General features: G+C 32.3%; 3 protein-coding genes across 8 annotated transcripts; 2 read left to right on the forward strand and 1 right to left on the reverse strand.

Annotated features, from left to right (window-relative positions):
- The first annotated feature begins 821 nt into the window (after nucleotides 1-821).
- PIG-P (phosphatidylinositol glycan anchor biosynthesis class P) lies at nucleotides 822-19943 on the forward strand. 2 transcript variants are annotated; one of them, XM_074120945.1, is made up of 3 exons: nucleotides 822-945; nucleotides 17649-17954; nucleotides 19557-19943. In XM_074120945.1, exons 2-3 carry the CDS (start codon nucleotides 17757-17759, stop codon nucleotides 19809-19811), a joined length of 453 nt encoding a protein of 150 aa, XP_073977046.1. In that variant the 5' UTR covers nucleotides 822-945; nucleotides 17649-17756; the 3' UTR covers nucleotides 19812-19943. The 2 variants fall into 2 exon arrangements, with proteins under 2 accessions (XP_073977046.1, XP_073977047.1); XM_074120946.1 differs by lacking the exon at nucleotides 822-945 and adding an exon at nucleotides 15270-15599.
- On the forward strand, nucleotides 1273-5038 carry Srp14 (signal recognition particle 14). 2 transcript variants are annotated; one of them, XM_074120948.1, is made up of 4 exons: nucleotides 1273-1414; nucleotides 1488-1560; nucleotides 1630-1739; nucleotides 4796-5038. In XM_074120948.1, exons 1-4 carry the CDS (start codon nucleotides 1391-1393, stop codon nucleotides 4910-4912), a joined length of 324 nt encoding a protein of 107 aa, XP_073977049.1. In that variant the 5' UTR covers nucleotides 1273-1390; the 3' UTR covers nucleotides 4913-5038. The 2 variants fall into 2 exon arrangements, with proteins under 2 accessions (XP_073977049.1, XP_073977050.1); XM_074120949.1 differs by having other exon boundaries at nucleotides 1630-1736.
- LOC141450460 (uncharacterized) lies at nucleotides 1735-15236 on the reverse strand. Of its 4 annotated transcripts, none has more exons than XM_074120941.1 (4): nucleotides 14939-15236; nucleotides 12939-13174; nucleotides 12691-12840; nucleotides 1735-3422 (listed from the first exon to the last, which is right to left on the reverse strand). In XM_074120941.1, exons 1-4 carry the CDS (start codon nucleotides 15137-15139, stop codon nucleotides 3368-3370), a joined length of 642 nt encoding a protein of 213 aa, XP_073977042.1. In that variant the 5' UTR covers nucleotides 15140-15236; the 3' UTR covers nucleotides 1735-3367. The 4 variants fall into 4 exon arrangements, with proteins under 4 accessions (XP_073977042.1, XP_073977041.1, XP_073977044.1 ...); XM_074120940.1 differs by lacking the exon at nucleotides 1735-3422 and adding an exon at nucleotides 4894-5475 and having other exon boundaries at nucleotides 14939-15235; XM_074120943.1 differs by lacking the exon at nucleotides 1735-3422 and adding an exon at nucleotides 4894-5475 and having other exon boundaries at nucleotides 14944-15083.
- Nucleotides 19944-20315: the final 372 nt, after the last annotated feature.

The raw sequence follows: 20315 nt of genomic DNA on the forward strand, positions 1-20315 counted from the left end.
TGTTATATAAATTCTCGGTTTTTCACAGAAACGATTTTGCTGCCAGAATAATGCCTACTTCCTGACGATTTCTCCTTAATTCCTAAACTATTTACAAGTTTATGGCACGAATTGTTAAAACGTTTATTGTCTGATAACTTTTCATTCTTTAATTAGGCATGAAATAAAGCAGAGCACAAATTTCATTGAATATTATAGAGGATACAAGATACAGACTCTCACTAGTTCACAAGCCAGAACTATCGAATAAAATAATAGATTAATTCTGAGTGTACATACAAACTACGAAGGCAATCACCCCCTCCAACAATGAAAACGATGTTTACTGTTTACTTGCAAGTGCAAACAGCTGAACGTAAATGCGAAACATGAATTGAATTGTTAATATCAAAATCTTATATTATTTACAAAATATATTAGACAGAATAAACGTTTGATAGCGTACCGATTAATTTTAAAAACTAATAATAACCTCTCGCTGTTAGATTACATAGCTAGTTAACTTCTCAGTTGCAATTGTCGATACTGACTGGTTCTGTTAATTCTTTTGTGTGTGCATGTGCAGTGCTTTTATATAGTGTACAGTTAGAACGATATTCATTTCCTTTTTTGAATAATTGTTCCAGTTAGGAGCGACTTGAGCAAGATATGAATGTCGAGAACTGTTTCAATTTGTATCCTTCATTTAATTCTTGTTTTCATGTACCATTTATAATCATTTGTGATTGAAATTTGACATATAAAATGATACTTTGATCTTAAGAGAATTAAAGTGCAGAATCTTTAAACAAACGTTTTTCTTATCAAAATATTTAGAACAGTGTCGATCCCGTTTCCTACGTCGAGGGAAGCGGATATTGTTTACAATTCACTTAGAGTCGACCCAGAGCCTAAGAGAAGCCAAGTGAGAAGAAAATTAAGCACAGAAGGCAGTATCTTAATTGCGTAAGTTTACATTTCTTAATAACTTGCAAATTTTATCACGTAGATTTCAAGAAGGTTTCTAACCTTAGCAATGTAGATGAAAAATAGTGGTATATTATTAATACTTAATCACAGCTATTTTTTTGTTGATTTTTTTTTTTTTTTTGATAAAATATTCTTTTTAAGATTACATTTGATAATAGGTATATTTTGAAATTATAAACTTTTATATTGCAAGATGTTGGCTAACCTGACTTTCGGAAAGGTTACGAGTTAGTTACGTAGACGTGGTATACTGCATTGAGGAGGCTTCAGATGTTTGAAAACGATAATTAAATGTGCTTTGTTCAATTCAATAATTACTTGTAATGAATGTAATTTTATTTTCGAGTGAACGATTAGTTTGTTCATTTCTTAAGTGAGGAACTGCCCAGACTTTTAATACGTTCTTCTTGACTACTAGAATATGGTTCTGTTGGACAATGACGCAGTAGGTACTTCTTTTTAGTAAATTATTTTTCTTTGGCACTATTGTGGTATATAAATATATATGTTTTTGGAAGTTCCTGTCACGGTTGACAATTATGTTCCACAAGGCACGAAACACCGGATCCGTCTGCATTACAATGAAAAGATGTAAGTTATCAGGTGATATTTAATTTTTCGAATATTAAATGAAATTTTTCTAATGAAATTTATTTTCAGACGATGGACGAAATAAACACCTTCCCAAAGATGGAAGTAAAAAACCAGAACCTCAGGAATACATGTGCCTTCTGCGGGCCACAGTATCTAATTCCAAAATATCCACAGTAGTGAGTATTTTTTATTTAAATAAAACTAAAAACATTGTTCGGCCTCCAAAAAATTGTGGTGAATTAAAACATGGAAACCTACTTTGTAAGTAAAGAATAGTAGAGAAGAGGAGGCTGTGGCCGACATTTTCCTTAGGAGACCTAATAATGAATTTTTATTGCATTTTGAAATTTCGTAGGTGTAGCAAATAATTCGAGAAAGTCACTCTGACTGCTTAATTAAAATTTTAGTAATTAACTTTGTTGCTGGTTTTAAAACTGTTTTATGAGGCCTTTAGAATCGAACTAGGCCTATAGATTTCTAATAAATAAATAAAAAAGTTTTATTTTGCAGCTAGATTATTTAATGACAGAAAATTAGAGTTTAGAGCTATTGTTCAGTTTAAAACGAAAGGTAGTAAGAGTCAAACGCAACTTTTGGAATGGTACTAATAAAAAATTTATGTGAAACATTTTGAAAAGGGCCATGACTTTGGAGAACGGAAACGCTCTAGAAATCTTAAATTCAATCTAGAATCTTATAAAGGCTTATTAAACATTAGTGAATGGGGAGGCCTTGCTAAGTAATGATACAAAAATGTTGTTCGTAAGTTTAGGTAGTTTTCTTTAACAAGGTAACAGATTCATCCAGCTTTTTTCCCCCCCAAATTATCTCCGCTAAAGTACTGAAAGCGTAAGCTAGTTTTCCTACTTACATAAGAGAAGTAAGGGAAGGATGTAAGAGACGATTCGCTCTTCTTAGCAGCCCGCAAAGGGGCAGGAGAAAAACGAAGATTGCTAACACTGTGGAACACCCTATGAAGATGTTTTCGGAGCCCAACGCGCTCTTCAAAAGGGCATATATTTGACTAGCCAAGTCGGCCCGAGTTTTATTTTCACTGAGTTACTTGGCGACAGGATCTCGTTTAGGTGTGCCCCTTACCTTCTCCAGTAGATGGACTTGTATTTTTGCCTTAAGTTACACGTAACCTTTGGCATTGATTGTATTCGTTTTTCTTATTTCTGACCGGTTTCGGAATTTTATTCATCAGCAAAAGTTGATTCGTTCTAGATTTTGAATTCCTTTTACAAACTTCAACATAAATTACACTTGCCAGCTAAAGCTCCCTTTCATTATAATGTTAAAATCTCATCCCTGTTAACTTGAATATATTTGTGAAATTCTAAATTTGAAGAAAATTTATTTGACCAGAAGGGCGATTTCACTAAACAGTTTGTCGATTTTTAGCCATTGTGTGAAGAAGAAGGTGTGCTCCTAATCTGGAGGCATATATCGCTTTCTTATTGATTATTTCAGGTTCCTCCCTAACTTAGAGCAGTAAGCATCTGTCGCAAGGTGTTTCTGTGGCAGTTTATACATTCGATGTATTGTAGTTCCTGTCGCATTGGTCTACGTTGTACAGTGCAGAGCACTTCCACCAACTATGTTTGCGGCGTAGCTGTTATCAGTCGATATCAATTATTCATACAGTATTGAAATTACCTTCCCTGCTTTCTACGTATAGGTTGTTAGGGATATTAGATAGTTTATATTTACCACACCAGATCACTTCTTCTATATTTAGCTGTTGTTCTTATTTTCTCCAATTATACTTGGTTTTGACGTTCCCAATTCTTTGGCTACTTTCCTAAGCTCGAATTCTTGCGATTAAGTGATCTAGTGTTTCTATTCCCCATAGAATACTGAAAATATATAAAATTTTCTATATAATGAACAAACAGCATTTCTGGCTTGGTAAATTACTTTAATTAAGCCTAAAGTTGCTTAATATATTTACAAATCTGAAAGAAACGGAAATCAGCAAAGGTTCAAATATGTCAAAAATTATCCCTATCATACTTTCACCAAAATATTTTTTAGGTATTTTATCTGTATTTATATTAATAAATTTATATAATTGAATATATATACAGGGTGTTCATTTTAAGACGGCTCAAATGCATTTCATGCTTAAACGGTTGATTTGAGCGAAAAATGGTAGAGGAAAAATTTGTTGCCCGTCACCTCTAGTTTCAGAATATGTGACTTGATTTTAGATTCCTGCCCGCTTACGCGGCTGACGCGCGACTAAAAGTGAGGGTTCGCAGTTGACCCCAATTTTCATATACACAGTTTTAAAGAGTATAAAAAGTAATGAAAGAAACCAGAAACCGTAATTCGATATCTTCAAAATTAATGGTGCTAGGCCATTTCAAAATCTGGCATTTTTAATATATTTCAATTTTTTTAACTTGTTATCAAAGAGAAAGAAGAGCACGCGATAGGTCATTTTTATGTATTTTTTCATCTCCTTTCTACTAAAAATATTGCCAAGGCAGTAAAGCTAGTATTTTTCCTAATATCGGGAAATAAGTCGTTTTCCGAGTGATTTTTCTAAGAAAAATCAAATGTTAAGAGCTTTAGATGTTCTCAAGCATACACAAAATGGCTAAAAATTAATTTTACATCTGTTACAAACAAGAAGGTTTAATAATTATTTGGTAATTTTGGGAGAGTTGCGTTTAATTACCAAAAACATTGGAGACCTCCTGCCACATATTAAAGTGATCAATATCTTTCATGTAAAGGATCAAACTTATTCCTTAATTTATCAAATAATGCACTTTACTCAACTTGTGAAGCATGTACTGTGCCTCCAAACGTGCCTCCTCAGATACAGAGAGCAATTGATAACCTCCAGGCTAACCTGGCTTGCGAGCCAGAGGAGGCACGTTTGGAGGCACAGTACATGCTGCACAAGCTGTGTAAAGTGCATTGTTTGATAAATTAAGGAATAAGTTTGATCCTTTACATGAAAGATATTGATCACTTTAATATGTGGCAGGAGGTCTCCAATGTTTTTGGTAATTAAACGCAACTCTCCCAAAATTACCAAATAATTATTAAACCTTCTTGTTTGTAACAGATGTAAAATTAATTTTTAGCCATTTTGTGTATGCTTGAGAACATCTAAAGCTCTTAACATTTGATTAATATATTGAATATATTGTACATTATATTGTATATATATATTGAATATATATATATATTGAAGTAATTGAATCGCAATTTTCAGGTTCATCCAAAGGATGTTAACAAATTTCAGCAGGCTTATTGCAGTTTATTGCGTGGTAATATGGATGGATTAAAAAAAGTAAAGAAAGCCAAGACAAAAGTAAAGGCCACACAATAATATCTTGAAACCTTAATTAAAGTTCTTTTAATTTTTTATGTTTGTACATTAAATTATTTTTTTGTATAAAATTATAAACAAAATAATCGATTTATTTCTTAAATATAAATCTTTTTCCACATTGGAGCACTTACTGTTTTCCTTGAACTATTAATATTCATATGATTTATTCACAGAGCCGTTGTGAACTTAAAAAAAAGTATAAAACGCTATTTAAAAAATTGATTTCATTTTTAAAATGTAAGACTGCATCCAAATTTAAGATTTTTTCATTAACGACATAAAAGTATAATGTTTAAGTTTATATAAGTAAAGTGTAATAATAGAATTCTGATTTATTCAGTTAATCTCTTAATTATGGAAAAGTTCTGTTTAAGTAGTATTTTTTAACTTTTATTAATTAATGCCTGCATGAGTTTTTGTTAGTCTGTGTTTGAGAATTCCGAAAATTAGTTAGTTGAGATCTACTAATTCTGTTACAATTACAATCAATTTTCCCACAACGTAATCGGCACCCAAGTCGTAGAACCTCATATCTCAGCTTCCTTATTTCACTGCGTAACCTATAAAAAAAACATTGCTTATGTTATTAAATTTTAGTTTTTTTCGTTCCGTTTTTCTTCGGTTCACCATCCCTAATAGTGAAAAAGCTAGTTATAGAAAAGAAAGTAGATGGTTTAAATAAAATAAAATAAAACGAACGATTGGAGGATTAAAGAGTAAATCTATTACATTTTTCAATTACTTGTGGAATCTCCGAGAAAAAGTGTAGCTGTAACTTTGGGTAGATCTCAAATTTTGTATCTTAATAGAAAGAAATTTGTTTATAATACGAAATAATTTAAAGGCTTAGTTGGAACAGTTGAAAAAAGTCAGCTTTCTTCTAAAACTCTTATAATTAAAGCCACTAATTCATAATTCTCATACATTTTATGAACATACGTTCGGATGAAATGTTAATACTATAAATTATGGAATACTATCTCCTTAACAAAAACTTACAGTTTAAAATGTTAAGTATAAGGGTTGATTAAACGCCAAAAGGTACACAAATCAGCAAGTACCCAACATTTCATTAATACTTCATTAATAGTCAAGTAATTCTACTGCATTAATTTTCATTAATAAGTTATTTTTTAGAATTTATTAGATGTCACAGACCCTTATGCTGGCCATTTTCGTCTACAAAATATATGTCTAAGTAGCACTGTAGATTGACTGTAATATCTAGTTATTTATAATAATCAAACTATTAATTACAGGTTAAAAAGAAAAAAAAATATGAGGCTAAAAAATTCAAAACTTTTTTTTATAAAAAACTTACATTAATGATTTTATTTTATTTATTTATTTTTATTTTTAAATAAAAATCGTCGGTTTAAGTTCATTCTTCGATTAAAGTGACTGTTATTGTATGAAGTAGTCAAACGTTTATAATAATAGGTAATAATTATTTGGCTTTATCGCAAATAATATAGTTTTCTTCAATTACATTCTCCATCTAGGTGTTCTTCCCACAATGTTGTATATATGTAATATAAAGTAAATAAGATATGCATATTTTTAGGACAGCTAATTATTCCAGGATTTTACTATAAGTAAAATTAGGGGGACTAAATTAAATTACAATTGAGAAATGAATAATTGTTGTTGAATAATCTACTTGTTATTATCTGTGTATTATTTGTGCTCACGAATATTTCGGTAAGACGAATTCAAGACAGTAGCCTACTCTAACTTTGTCTTTTTCTACTTTAACATGCATGTACGTATATACTCTTTAACAAAAACTTACAGTTTAAAATGTTAAGTATAAGGGTTGATTAAACGCCAAAAGGTACACAAATCAGCAAGCACCCAAAATTTCATTAATTCTTCATTAATATTTAAGTAATTTTACTGCATTAATATTCATTAATATTTTTTAGAATTTATTAGATGTCACAGACCCTTATGCTGGCCATTTTCGTCTACAAAATATTTGTTCAAGTAGCACTGTAGATTGACTGTAATATCTAGTTATTTATAATAATCAAACTATTAAATACAGGTTAAAAAGAAAAACGTTATAAAAAATAAAAAAAAATTATGAGGCTAAAAAATTCAAAACTTTTTTTTATAAAAAAAAATGTAATATGTAAAATAAAGTAAATAAGATATGTTATTTTTAGGACAGCTAATTATTCCAGTATTTTACTATAAGTAAAATTAAATTAAAATAGAGAAATCAATAATTGTTGTTGAATAATCTACTTGTTATAACTGTGTGTTATTTGTGCTCTCGAATATTTCGGTAAGACGAATTCAAGACAGTAGCCTACTCTAACTTTGTCTTTTTCTACTTTAACATGCATGTACATATGTGTGATTTATCATAATTATAACAAAAAAATATTATAAATGAAGTGGCCAGCATAAGGGTCTGTGACATCTAATAAATTCTAAAAAATATTAATGAATATTAATGCAGTAAAATTACTTAAATATTAATGAAGAATTAATGAAATTTTGGGTGCTTGCTGATTTGTGTACCTTTTGGCGTTTAATCAACCCTTATACTTAACATTTTAAACTGTAAGTTTTTGTTAAAGAGATTTTTGTACCTTTTGGATAGATTTTCCTTTTTGTCTATTTTACAAAGTTACATATCTGCTTTACAGATTTTTTAAATTTGGAATAAGCAATTCTATCATTATAACCTGATAAGATGGTAAGTCGGAACCGTAACTACCACTAGAGAGATCTTTTTAAAGAATGATTATCGTTAAGGTCCCCCAAACCATCCTCAGTAACAACTTTTCTTGAAAAAGCGTTTTGAATAACATAGGAAGGTATTTGTGCGTGAATAGCAAAATTAAACTGCGATTTCAGTACTTCCTTTTAAGAGGAGCAAGAAAAATAAACTGCGATTGCAGAACTTCTAGGCAAAGAGGCAAAGATTTTTTAATCGAACGACAATTCATTGATTTAAATCGGTTCACTCATTGATAATTTAAACGATTGCAGTACTTCCTCTTAGTAGGTGCAAGAGCATCAGCAATGTAGAGGAGCTTTAACCACTTATTCGAGCTGAATTTTATCAAAATCGTACTAAGCGTTATAGAAATATTGGTAATAATAGTTTTAGAAAGGGCCTTATTTGGGTGGGGCGAACTCCCCTCCTTATGAGGCACGGCGTCGAGACTTTTAAAGTGCAAATCTGTACAAAATTTCGATTCGAATGACACTTCGGTCGGTTCACGTGTCGATAATTTGAAACGATTGCTATACTTCCCCTTAACAAGTGTAAGAGCTGATCGCCGCTTTAATGTTACGTAGGGGAGCCCTAACCCTATCATCCTACCAAATTTTATCAAAATCGGGCCAAGATTTACAGAGTAATTAGTAATAATAATTTTGGAGGGGGCCTTACATTAAGGGGGCTAACTCCTCTCCCATTCGATGTACAGGATCGAGACCCCCAAAAGGCACATCTACATAAAATTCCGAATCCAATGACACCTCATTCATGAAAATCGGTTCACGCGTTTAGGCGCTACGTTGTTTACAAAAAAGGTAACAACAAGAACAACAAGAAGAAGAACAAGAACAAGAACATTTTTTGAAAAAGCGGTTTTTGCTCATTTTCGGCAACTTTTTTCTCGAAACCTATTAGATCTGGGTGGTTGCAAAAAAATTACAGTTATGAAGGAGGGTTTGGAGTAAGATTTAAAGAAAATTTGGGAATTTTATCTTTTATAGAAAAAGAGAAAAAAATTGTCAAAGTTGGGTGTTTTTCAACGTTACGCTTTTTCGTGCAGTTTTTGATGGTCAACCCTTATACAACTGTCCTACCGGACAGTTTTAATGTGATTTATCATAATTATAACAAAAAAATATTATAAATGAAGTGGCCAGCATAAGGGTCTGTGACATCTAATAAATTCTAAAAAATAACTTATTAATGCAGTAGAATTACTTGACTATTAATGAAGTATTAATGAAATGTTGGGTACTCGCTGATTTGTGTACCTTTTGGCGTTTAATCAACCCTTATACTTAACATTTTAAACTGTAAGTTTTTGTTAAGGAGATTTTTGTACCTTTTGGATAGATTTTCCTTTTTGTCTATTTTACAAAGTTACATATCTTCTTTACAGATTTTTTTAAAATTTGGAATAAGCAATTCTATCATTATAATCTGATAAGGTGTTAAGTCGGAACCGTAACTACCACTGGAGAGATCTTTTTATAGAATGATTATAGTTGCGTTCCCCCAAATCATCCTCAATAACAATTTTTTTGAAAAAGCGTTTTGAATAACATAGGAAGGTATTTGTACGTAAATAGCAAAATTAAACTGCGATTTCAGTACTTCCTTTTAGGGGAGTAAGAAAAATAAACTACGATTGCAGTACTTCTCCCTAAAAGGCAAAGAGGAAAGATTTTTTAATCGAACGACAATTCATTGATTTAAATCGGTTCACTCATTGATAATTTAAACGATTGCAGTACTTCCTCTTAGTAGGTGTAAGAGCAAGATGGCACTTCACAGCCACGTAGAGGAGCTTTAACCACTTATTCGAGCTGAATTTTATCAAAATCGGACTAAGCGTTATAGAAATATTGGTAATAATAGTTTTAGAAAGGGCCTTATTTGGGTGGGGCAAACTCCCCTCCTTATGAGGCACGGCGTCGAGACTTTTAAAGTGCAAATCTGTACAAAATTTCGATTCGAATGACCCTTCATTCATGAAAATCGGTTCACGTGTCGATAATTTGCAATGATTGCTATACTTCCCCTTAACAAGTGTAAGAGCTGATCGCCGCTTTAATGTTACGTAGGGGAGCCCTAACCCTATCATCCTACCAAATTTTATCAAAATCGGGCCAAGATTTACAGAGTAATTAGTAATAATAATTTTGGAGGGGGCCTTACATAAAGGGGGCTAACTCCTTTCCCATTCGATGTACAGCGTCGAGACCCCCCAAAAGGCACATCTACATAAAATTCCGAATCGAATGACACCTCATTCATGAATATCGGCTCACGCGTTTAGGCGCTACGTTGTTTACAAAAAAGGTAACAACAAGAAGAACAAGAACATTTTTTGAAAAAGCGGTTTTTGCTCATTTTCAGCAACTTTTTTCTCGAAACCTATTAGATCTGGGTTGTTGCAAAATAATTACAGTTATAAAGGAGGGTTTGCCCTATAATTTAAAGAAAATTTGGGAATTTTATCTTTTATAGAAAAAGAGAAAAAAATTGTCAAAGTTGGGTGTTTTTCAACGTTACGCTTTTTCGTGCAGTTTTTGATGGTCAACCCTTATACAACTGTCCTACCGGACAGTTTTAATAAATTACTCCTTAACAAAAACTTACAGTTTAAAATGTTAAGTATAAGGGTTGATTAAACGCCAAAAGGTACACAAATCAGCAAGTACCCATCATTTCATTTATACTTCATTGATATGATTTAAGTATTTTACTGCATTAACTTTTCCTTCACATTTTTAGAATTTATTAGATGTCACAGACCCTTATGCTGGCCATTTTCATCTACAAAATATTTGTTCTAGATTGTAGATTGTAATATCTATTTATCTATAATAATCAAACTATTAATTACAGGTTAAAAAGAAAAAAAAAATTAGGCTAAAGATTTCAAAAACTTTTTTAAAAAAAAGTTTACACCAACATACATTAATGATTTCATTTTATTTATTTTTATTTTTAAATAAAAATCGTGGGTTTAAGTTCATTCTTCGATTAAAGTAATTGTTATTTTATGAAGTAGTCAAACGTTTATAATAATAGGTAATAATTATCTGGCTTTATCGCAAATAATATAGTTTTCTTCAATTACATTCTCAATCTAGATGTTCTTCCCACAATGTTGTATATATGTAATATAAAATAAATAAGATTTGCATATTTTTAGGACAGCTAATTATTCCAGTATTTTACTATAAGTAAAATTAGGGGGACTAAATTAAATTACAATTGAGAAATGAATAATTATTGTTGAATAATCTACTTGTTATTAACTGTGTGTTATTTGTGCTCACGAATATTTCGGTAAGACGAATTCAAGACTGAAATATTGTTTTAAATCCTTCGTGATTCAAATTTAAACAGTGGCTGACTCTGACTTTGTCTTTTTCTACTTTAACATGCATGTATATGTGACTACTCAGAATAATTCAGAACTCATTTTATCATAATTATAACAAAAAAATATTATGAATGAACTGGCCAGCATAAGGGTCTGTGACATCTAATAAATTCTAAAAATGTGAAGGAAAAGTTAATGCAGTAAAATTACTTAAATCATATCAATGAAGTATAAATGAAATGATGGGTACTTGCTGATTTGTGTACCTTTTGGCGTTTAATCAACCCTTATACTTAACATTTTAAACTGTAAGTTTTTGTTAAGGAGATTTTTGTACCTTTTGGATAGATTTTTCTTTTTGTCTATTTTGCAAAGTTACATATCTGCTTTACAGATTTTTTTAAAATTTGGTATAAGCAATTCTATCATTATAACCTGATAAGGCGTTAAGTCGGAACCGTAACTACTGTAGAGATCTTTTTAAAGAACGATTATAATTGCGGTCCCCAAACCATCCTCAATAACAATTTTTTTGAGAAAGCGTTTTGAATAAAATAGGAAGGTATTTGTACGTAAATAGCAAAATTAAACTGCGATTTCAGTACTTCCTTTTAAGAGGAGCAAGAAAAATAAACTGCGATTACTGGACTTCTCCCTAAAAGGCAAAGATTTTGAATCGAACGACAATTCATTGATGTAAATCGGTTCACTCATTGATAATTTTAACGATTGCAGTACTTCCTGTTGGTAGGCGTAAGAGCATGATGGCACTTCACAGCCACGTAGAGGAGCTTTAATCACTTCTTCGTGCTAAATTTTATCAAAATCGGACTAAGCTTTATAGAAATATTGGTAATAATAGTTTTAGAAAGGGCCTTATTTGGGTAGGGCAAACTCCCCTCCTTATGAGGCATGGCGTCGAGACTTTTAAAGTACAAATCTGTACAAAATTTTGATTCGAATGACACTTTATTCAAGAAAATCGGTTCACGTCTCGATAATTTGAAAGATTGCTATACTTCCCCTTAACAAGTGTAAGAGCTGATCGCCGCTTTAATGTTACGTAGGGGAGCCCTAACCCTATCATCCTACCAAATTTTATCAAAATCGGGCCAAGATTTACAGAGAAATTAGAAATAATAATTTTGGAGGAGGCCTTACATAAAGGGGGCTAACTCCTCTCCCATTCGATGTACAGCGTCGAGACCCCCAAAAGGCACATCTACAAAAAATTCCGAATCGAATGACATCTCATTCATGAAAATCGGTTCACGCGTTTAGGCGGTACGCGGTTTACAAAAAAGGTAACAACAACAACAACAACAACAACAACAACAACAACAACAACAACAAGAAGAAGAACAACAACAATTTTTGAAAAAGCCGTTTTTGCTCATTTTCGGCAACTTTTTTCTCGAAATCTATTAGATCTATGTTGTTGCAAAAAAATTTCAGTTATAAAGGAGGGTTTGTCCTATAATTTAACGAAAATTTGGGAATTTTATCTTTTATAGAAAAAGAGAAAAAAATTGTCAAAGTTGGGTGTTTTTCAACGTTACGCTTTTTCCTGCAGTTTTTGATGATCAACCCTTATACAACTGTCCTACCGGACAGTTTTAATTATTGTTATTATTATTATTTCTGTGACAATCATCAAAATACATAGTATATATTTTTACTAACCCTTGAAAACACTGGTAGATATCGGAATTCCGTCTTTCATTTCCTCGACATTCATTCCAAGTAGATGCTTTAATTTTTGTTTGATACGTGTTACCGGTAATTTTGCCAACCCGCTCTTTAGTATTCATGTTGCCGCAATCTGGTTGGTGCCTGAGTAATTTTATTTTATTTTATTTATTTTTTTAAAGAAAGAAAAAGATTTCATGATAATACATTAGTTTAAAATGAAAAAATGAAATGTTTCTAACCCGTGATTGCGGAAAATGTGTTGGTTGTTGCATACATGATCAGAAACTCTGGAAATCCGTCCCTGTTCTAGCGCAGCGTTATCGTGTTTATTATAAATTTCATTTGGATAGTGCCCATCAAATTTCCCCATTGAGTTACATGGAGTGTCCAAAAGATGACGACATCGTTTTAATACTAGTGTTCGATGTTTGTCGCACATGGTTTTTAAACAAATCTTAGACGTTTCATTACCCACCTAAAATTCAGTTAAAAAATAATTAAAATTTGAGTATCGGGGAGCAATCAGACTAATAATTTCAAATGTTTACTACACTTTATTTTGAATAAACCCGAGATATGATTTATTTTTAAAATGTAATTATATAAGTGTTTTCATACCAGAAAAATCGAAATTTTAATTCTTTAAATGCAAAAGTTTATTTAATATTATGTTTCTTGATACTCCAAAGTTAAAAAAAATAAACCATATCATCTTTCAAATATAGGAGAAATAAGATATGGTTTAAGAGATTGCTCTCAGCAATCTCGCCACTTTGCTACTCCACACTAGCCTAAACGGCTGCTACCATATCTTAAATAGTTGATACACTTGATGATTTTTACTTTTTCCTAACCATCGCCAGATGCTTCACATTAATTTCTGAAAAATCCTTCAGCCAGTAGTGCGGCTTTACTGAATTGTTTGCTCAGTTTCTTGAAAAGACCCCAATTATTTATATTAAACTTCATAACAAACCTAATGCCTAGTTTTTTTTTTTCTTTTTCATGAAGTATAGGCATTGTAAGCTTTTATTCGCTTTGAAAAGTCGCCGAACTATTTGCTGCTAGCTAATACCCTGCGTAAGCCCAGGCATTTTAATTTTGTATTTTCTTTCTTTTTCTTTTTGTTGATATAAAATCTATAAAACGAGTGTACATTTTACTTTGAGAGTAGGTTTTGGTGAAATATGTGTTGTGTACGTAAGCTAAGGTGCATATTGTATGGTGCTGGATAGGCTCACTTTTTTGGAGTTGGTTTTTATTTAATGTTATGTAATATGTGTATTTTATTTATTTATTTATTGTTTTTGTGGTCTTGTTTGCACAATATGTGTATTAAAACAATACAATTTACCAGTACTTCCGTTATTCTGATATCCATCAATTAACATTCATTCATTCATTTTGCAGCCATCAGGAGATCTTAAATTCTTTGTCTCAATTTTCTCGAAAACAACCTAGTTATTTATTTGGTCAAACACCAGTATTTATAGATGTCGCCTTTTTAAAAAAAACTTTTTTGTGATTGTACTTAAGGTGATTCTGGGGCAGAGGTAGTGGTGGGAGCTTTCTCTATTTGATCTATCAATATCACAGTGAAAAAAAGAGAAAAGTCTTGTGGCAGGAGTGATGTTAATTTGAGAATTTGCAGCTAGAGAAAGTAGTGTTTCACAAAAATTTCTTTTAATAGTAAAAGTTAAAAAATTCATTCCTTTAAACTTTAATAGGGGTAGGGGATTAGGGATAAATATCATATTCATGAAGAATAGAACAAAATAACGCCTAAATTTGAAGATCTGATGACAAATAACAATTTAGAAGAAAAAAAATTCTCTTTTTTTAGGAGGAGTACTTTTTTTGCACAAGACATCTTTTATTTGAATCATTGTCCTGGGACAAAAATAGTTTTCTGGAAAAACTATTTTAGAATATTTCTGGGGAATCTAAAATGAGCCAAGGTTTAGTTTGAATTGAGCTGGGAGGATATTTTGCCATACATTTAATAATCACTTAGAAGGCAAGCACTTAACGGCCAACGGCATAAACCTCGCTCCTGAATTTTTATTTCTGTTTAGTCAATTTTTAAATTTTTTTTATGCTCAATTTATTAGGTTAAAATAAATAAATAAATTGTATTGGTGGTTTATCTTATAGCTTTCTGTCTTTTTGAAGAGCATATATATTAGATCATTAAGTAAGTATACCTTATCTGTCTCTTACACTGAATAATGGTATATACTTTGCCTGTGCCAAGTTCTTCATTTCTTTCGTTAGAGAATTTTGGTATTGCTCTTTTATTTTTCATAGAATCTTCGGGGATTTCTCTCCTTCTTTTTTTAAGAGTAATTACGTAAGGATTAATATCGCATACTGTGTTGGGATATGTCCATACTACTGGTATTCCCTCTCCACCAACATAATTCGTTTTTTTACGGTTCATGAGGTGAAGACTTCACCGATAAAATGCTACAAATCATTATAAAACTATTCATTTCAACTATAACTCTAAATTATATTCTAACGTAACTATAGTTATTAATATACAAAAATAAATTCCTAATATCTTTAAAAAAAAAAAAAAAAAGTTTGTAAAAACAAAAGATCTAGGTGCGATCAGACGATTTTCTTTTACCAAAATAGGAGCAATTAAATTTTTTATAAAACTTAAAATTTTCTACGAAAAATATAGCCAAAAGCACATAAGCTTATGAACGTTCAGAACAGTGTGAACTGTGAGGTTTGTGACGTGAAAAGAAACGTCCACTATTAGTCGTAGTGTCTCAAAATTTGGGCGTATCTATTGTTCGTTCATGTCTTTGCGTTTCCGTTAAATACTCAAAATATCTTCATAACTTCAGCATCTTCGACAAGTGAGAGAAAATAAAAACAAACATTCATGTGTATGTATGTGTGATCAATGCATAAAAATATTGTTCTTAGTTCTTCAATAAAAATCTGGTGAACACGTGACTTTCTCTTAATTTAATTTAAGTAAAGATTTTTTTTTTCAAATATTTTGGGAGAAAAAAATCCTACCAATCCATTCCTTTTGAAATTATAAAGGCGATGAGTCTATACTTTACCCTTCGTTCAGTCGTACTCGACCTTCCCGTGGCGGTTCCCTTATATTTTTCCTTCTTTCTCTTTCTATAACAATTTCCACAATGGATAAGCACGCCCCACTTCGTTCTGTGAGACTTAGAAGGCCATCAGCTCCTTGGTTGTCCAATGATATTCGTGTATTAATGAGGGAGCGTGACTTCTTTGAGAAGAGTATTCATTCGTTCACGTTGTGAGTCCGTTTACTCTAAATACCGAATACTTAGAAATCAGGTACAGGCAAGGATTAGAACGGCCAAACGGGAGTTTTATTTTTCCTAAGTTTTCGGGCTTAGGGACTCTAGAGTGATGTGGAGTGAATTAAGGAAATTAGGCCTGGAAAAGGCTAGAAATCTCTTCAGTTCTATTTTGTTCACTCTCGACGACATCAACGCTCACTTCTCCTCTTTCTTTAATAGAGAGACTGACTCTTCTATTCCTTATCCCTCTAGAACACTGACTGTCCAGGTACCTGGTGACGACAAATTTTACTTTCAACATATAACATTGGACGTACTATTAGATAATTTATTGAAAAGTAGAACTGGGACTGTGGGGGTTGATGATGTCCCAATTAATTTCCTAAAGACTTCGGTTCCTGCCATAATCCCTTTTCTTCTTGATATATACAGCCTGTATAATACAGGGTGTTTCAGGGTTAAGTGTCAAAACTGATAATTTATGTATTTACTTTTTGTTGTTCTTAAGGAACTAAAGTCCCCAGGACATTAATAAACATATTTCTTTCTTTTTCAACTTTCCGCTCTCGTATTTACGCGCTTTTCCGCGACTTTTTCTTTTCGCCGACAGCTATTTTATTTTCTTAACTTTTGTTGTGTTTATTTCATTTAGATCCCACGATATTGAACTTTTCCCTCGTCTACTCTTTCTTGACCATGTCGCATATCCTTTGTAGAGTCATTAGAAGTCGATTTCTGGGTCTGCTATAATGAACATGTAGTAAGCTTCTGCCGGTTTCCATATTGTACCGCTACGCAACGCAGCTCTGGCCGCACGCTCCCGCTGAACGCTTCAAGTACCTTTACTGCACTTAAGCTCAACGCATCATCACTGGCCGCTTCTGGCACCTCTGGACTCAGTACCTGCTTCGCTTACCCTTATACCGCTATCCTACCCCGCCATCTATAAACGTCCTACGGACCACTGCCGGTCTATTTTCGCCTACTTCGTTATACCTTCTCACCACGCATCTCTGTTCCGGGAACACACACACAACTAGACATTCATATTCGCACACTCATATCTTCCCGTTTCCTTCCTTTGTTATCACTTATATAGCGTTCCCGGAAAGGCTTCGCCACCTGGCTGGTGCAGTCACTTCCGGTACTTCAAAGGTAAGTCTTCTTTTAATCTTATTTTTTCTACATTTCTTCTATATATTTCACTTACCTTATTTGTTATACTTTGTTGCGGTGCCCCCTCGGGCACATATCGATTTAAATTTCGTTTGCTTCACCTTCACCCCCCGCATCAGGGTATAAACCTTACGCGCTTACACCCATAAATAAGGCTTTAGAAGTAATTTTAATCTACCTCTTCTCCAGAACTTTCATAAGAAACAACTTAATGAGAAAATGATTCAAATATTTTTTTTTTGCATTTGCTTTCGCCATACAGCCAAAATAAAAGTTAAAGGCCTTATGTTCCATGAGTTTTTTTTTCGAAAAAACCCAAAACTTAAGTGGCATTCCAGGAAGCAAATTTTTTTAAAAATTATACGCGCCATCATGGCGCCCACACTTCTCAGCGAATAACTATCGGCTTTCAAGCACAAAACTTTCTTAAAGGCGACATTTACACTTTCATTAATACAAATGTTATTTGTGCAGGCATTTTAGCGCCAATGAACTTCGCAAACTGCGGGTAGCTGTGAATTCATTTCTGGAATTAAGTTCTCTTTCGGTACTGACTATATCTCAGTGGTCTAAATAAATAAAATGTCAGTCAGGCCACTGCAGCAAACAGATTTTCCACAATCTTCTCCAGCACCTACACCAAGTAGAGCAAATTATGGTTTCGCTCTGTATCTTGCTTCAAATACTGCATTTGCTTTGTATTGCGCTTGGGCTCTCAACCTGTCAAATGATGGAGGCAAACCTTGGTTATATAGCATTGGACTTACTTATCTTCCGCAGGTAAAGTAAATACAGTTACCTAAAAAAATATATATGTATTTAGTTAAAATAAATTTATACAAATTCACTGAAGAGCACATCAGCAGAGTATTTATAGTATGAATGATTTGAAACTGCTTTTTAAATTCAGTTAATTTTAGAAATTTGATCTGCACACTCTCCATCTTTCCACAGACTAAATAAACGCTCATCCTCGGATTATTATCTACGAATTGTTTTGCCTTGCCTGAGTAGTTACCAGAAGGTAGAGGCTACTCTCTCCTCCTCTCTTCTGAAGAATCTTAGTTGTTTCATTACTTGGGGGTGCTGTAAGGTTAAAATGATGTCAAAGGGGACCCAGTTGATCAGTTTTGAAGTAGTGAAATGTGTCATGTTCAGGAGAACAAGTTAAACCATTCAAAATTTTCTTGCTCTTGTCTTCATCATTAAATACTATTGTTGGTTTAAAGATTTTTGCATTATGATGTCCTGAATAAGCTTCAAAACTAGCGTTGAACCTGTTTTTGAATTCCTATTAAGATGTTCCTTTAAGAATTATTGTTTCCTTTACCGTTACTTGAGTGAATGTGTAATAATCTGTACAACTATTCCTTCTCAAAAATTCAAGATCTCTAAATGGATTTTTTTTTTTAATCTTAAGTATTCTCTTTCATTGGTGTCCCGAATGTTTGTTAAGTGAGTTTTATTATTTAATTTTTCCACAAAAAAAGAAAAAAAACACTTAAAAGATTATTCTTTATTCATTTTTTCTGGTTAATGAGAAAAAGCAATCGATTTTTGGAGTTCTATTAAAAAGCAAACGCTTTTGCAGTTTACTAGTGACTTTTACAAACCTTCATTTTCCTACAAATATGGTGGAAAAATCATCCTATCTTCCAAACGTTAAAAATTCTGACTTTTCACTGATTTTAACATAAATATATTTGTAAAAAGTAACATCTGTAAAATAGTTACCCTTGTTATAAAGAAAACCAGTGATGTGACATTATTATTATCCGTAGGCCACGTGCTTTTTAGTCTACTTGCAGAGTTTGTTGGCGTATTTAGATTAGAAATAAGACGATTATCGTGGTGTAGTAATGCTTTATATTTTAATGTCAGAAACCAGATTTTCGGAGAGGGAGCACGTTAATGACAGTTTTTAACCCGAAGAGAGTAAAATGTCTAGGAGATGTAGGTAGTTGCTTCGGACAGTCAGGATTCTGAGAGAATTGTTCGGTATATAGTGTTCTTCTACTTTTTTACTTCTTTTCTTTACATAACTGATATCTGAGGAAGTTGAACTGAAAGAGGGGATATTTGTAAAACTTTTAGTAGTGGCTTGCCTAAGCGATTTGGCATCTGACGTCAGAGTTGAACTCATTGAAGAAAGACATGAATTAATGTCGCTATCACATGTTGAATAGAAGTGATCTGAGAATACGTTAGGCACTGATCCTGTAGCTTGAGCAGGATTTAGCGAGTGTGGTAGCGAGGATGGTTCAGGTGGACGACAATCCTTGGTGACAAAGAGACCTTATCGTTATTTATCATTTAGCTCTTCACATTTATGCATTTAATTAGAAATAAAATAAAAATGGTAATAGATAATTTCTGTTTCAGGTTTACTGGGCGGTTGCCATACCCGTGCATCTGTTAACCACAGTAGCTTGGGTTGGCCTCATATTGTATCCAAGCTTAAACATGGTGACAAATAATTCTATAGAAGATGCTTCAGTTATTAAAGACTCCTACACAGTTAGACCAAATGAAATTCGGATTCCCACTTATGTGCCTCAACTTTATGATCTTAATCCAGCTGATGTTACAAAAAGATTATTCTTGGATAATGATGAATCCTTAGAAGAAAATGCTTAGGTCTGAAGAATAATTTTGTATGGAAAAGAACACATATTTTCAATTTTAATCTTTCTCTTTTTTGAAAAGTTTTTCTGAAATATGATTTTAAAAAGTTAAAACAAATAAAGCGCAACTATAAGGTTTCTTTAATTGATTTAATTTTTTTTAGTTTTTAATAAACTCCGAATTTTAAGGCTACTTCTTTACTAACACTTCATTTTTTGTAAAACCCTATATTACACTTAAGGAAGTGCACCCCCACCTTTCTTTAAGAAGTAGCCTTAAACGAATGTTTTTTACAAAATGTTTCAAATAAAAGTTGTAGAGCTATGTAATTGTAAATAATTGTAATTGTTGCTGATAGGCATTAAAGCCTTTTCGAGAAAATCTGTCTCGAAATAAAAAAAAAGGTGATATTGTAATTCTTATTAGTTACATCCAGTTTTGGGGTTTTGACTCTAACTTTCTCTCAAGTTCCATGAATTTAAAATTGGAGTTTCCTGCAAGATTTTGAGCTAGAGT

This window comes from Rhodnius prolixus, unplaced genomic scaffold (genome assembly GCF_049639745.1).
Source record: "Rhodnius prolixus isolate KJV_2025 unplaced genomic scaffold, Rpr scaffold_2, whole genome shotgun sequence".
In the NCBI taxonomy this organism is placed as follows: domain Eukaryota; kingdom Metazoa; phylum Arthropoda; class Insecta; order Hemiptera; family Reduviidae; genus Rhodnius; species Rhodnius prolixus.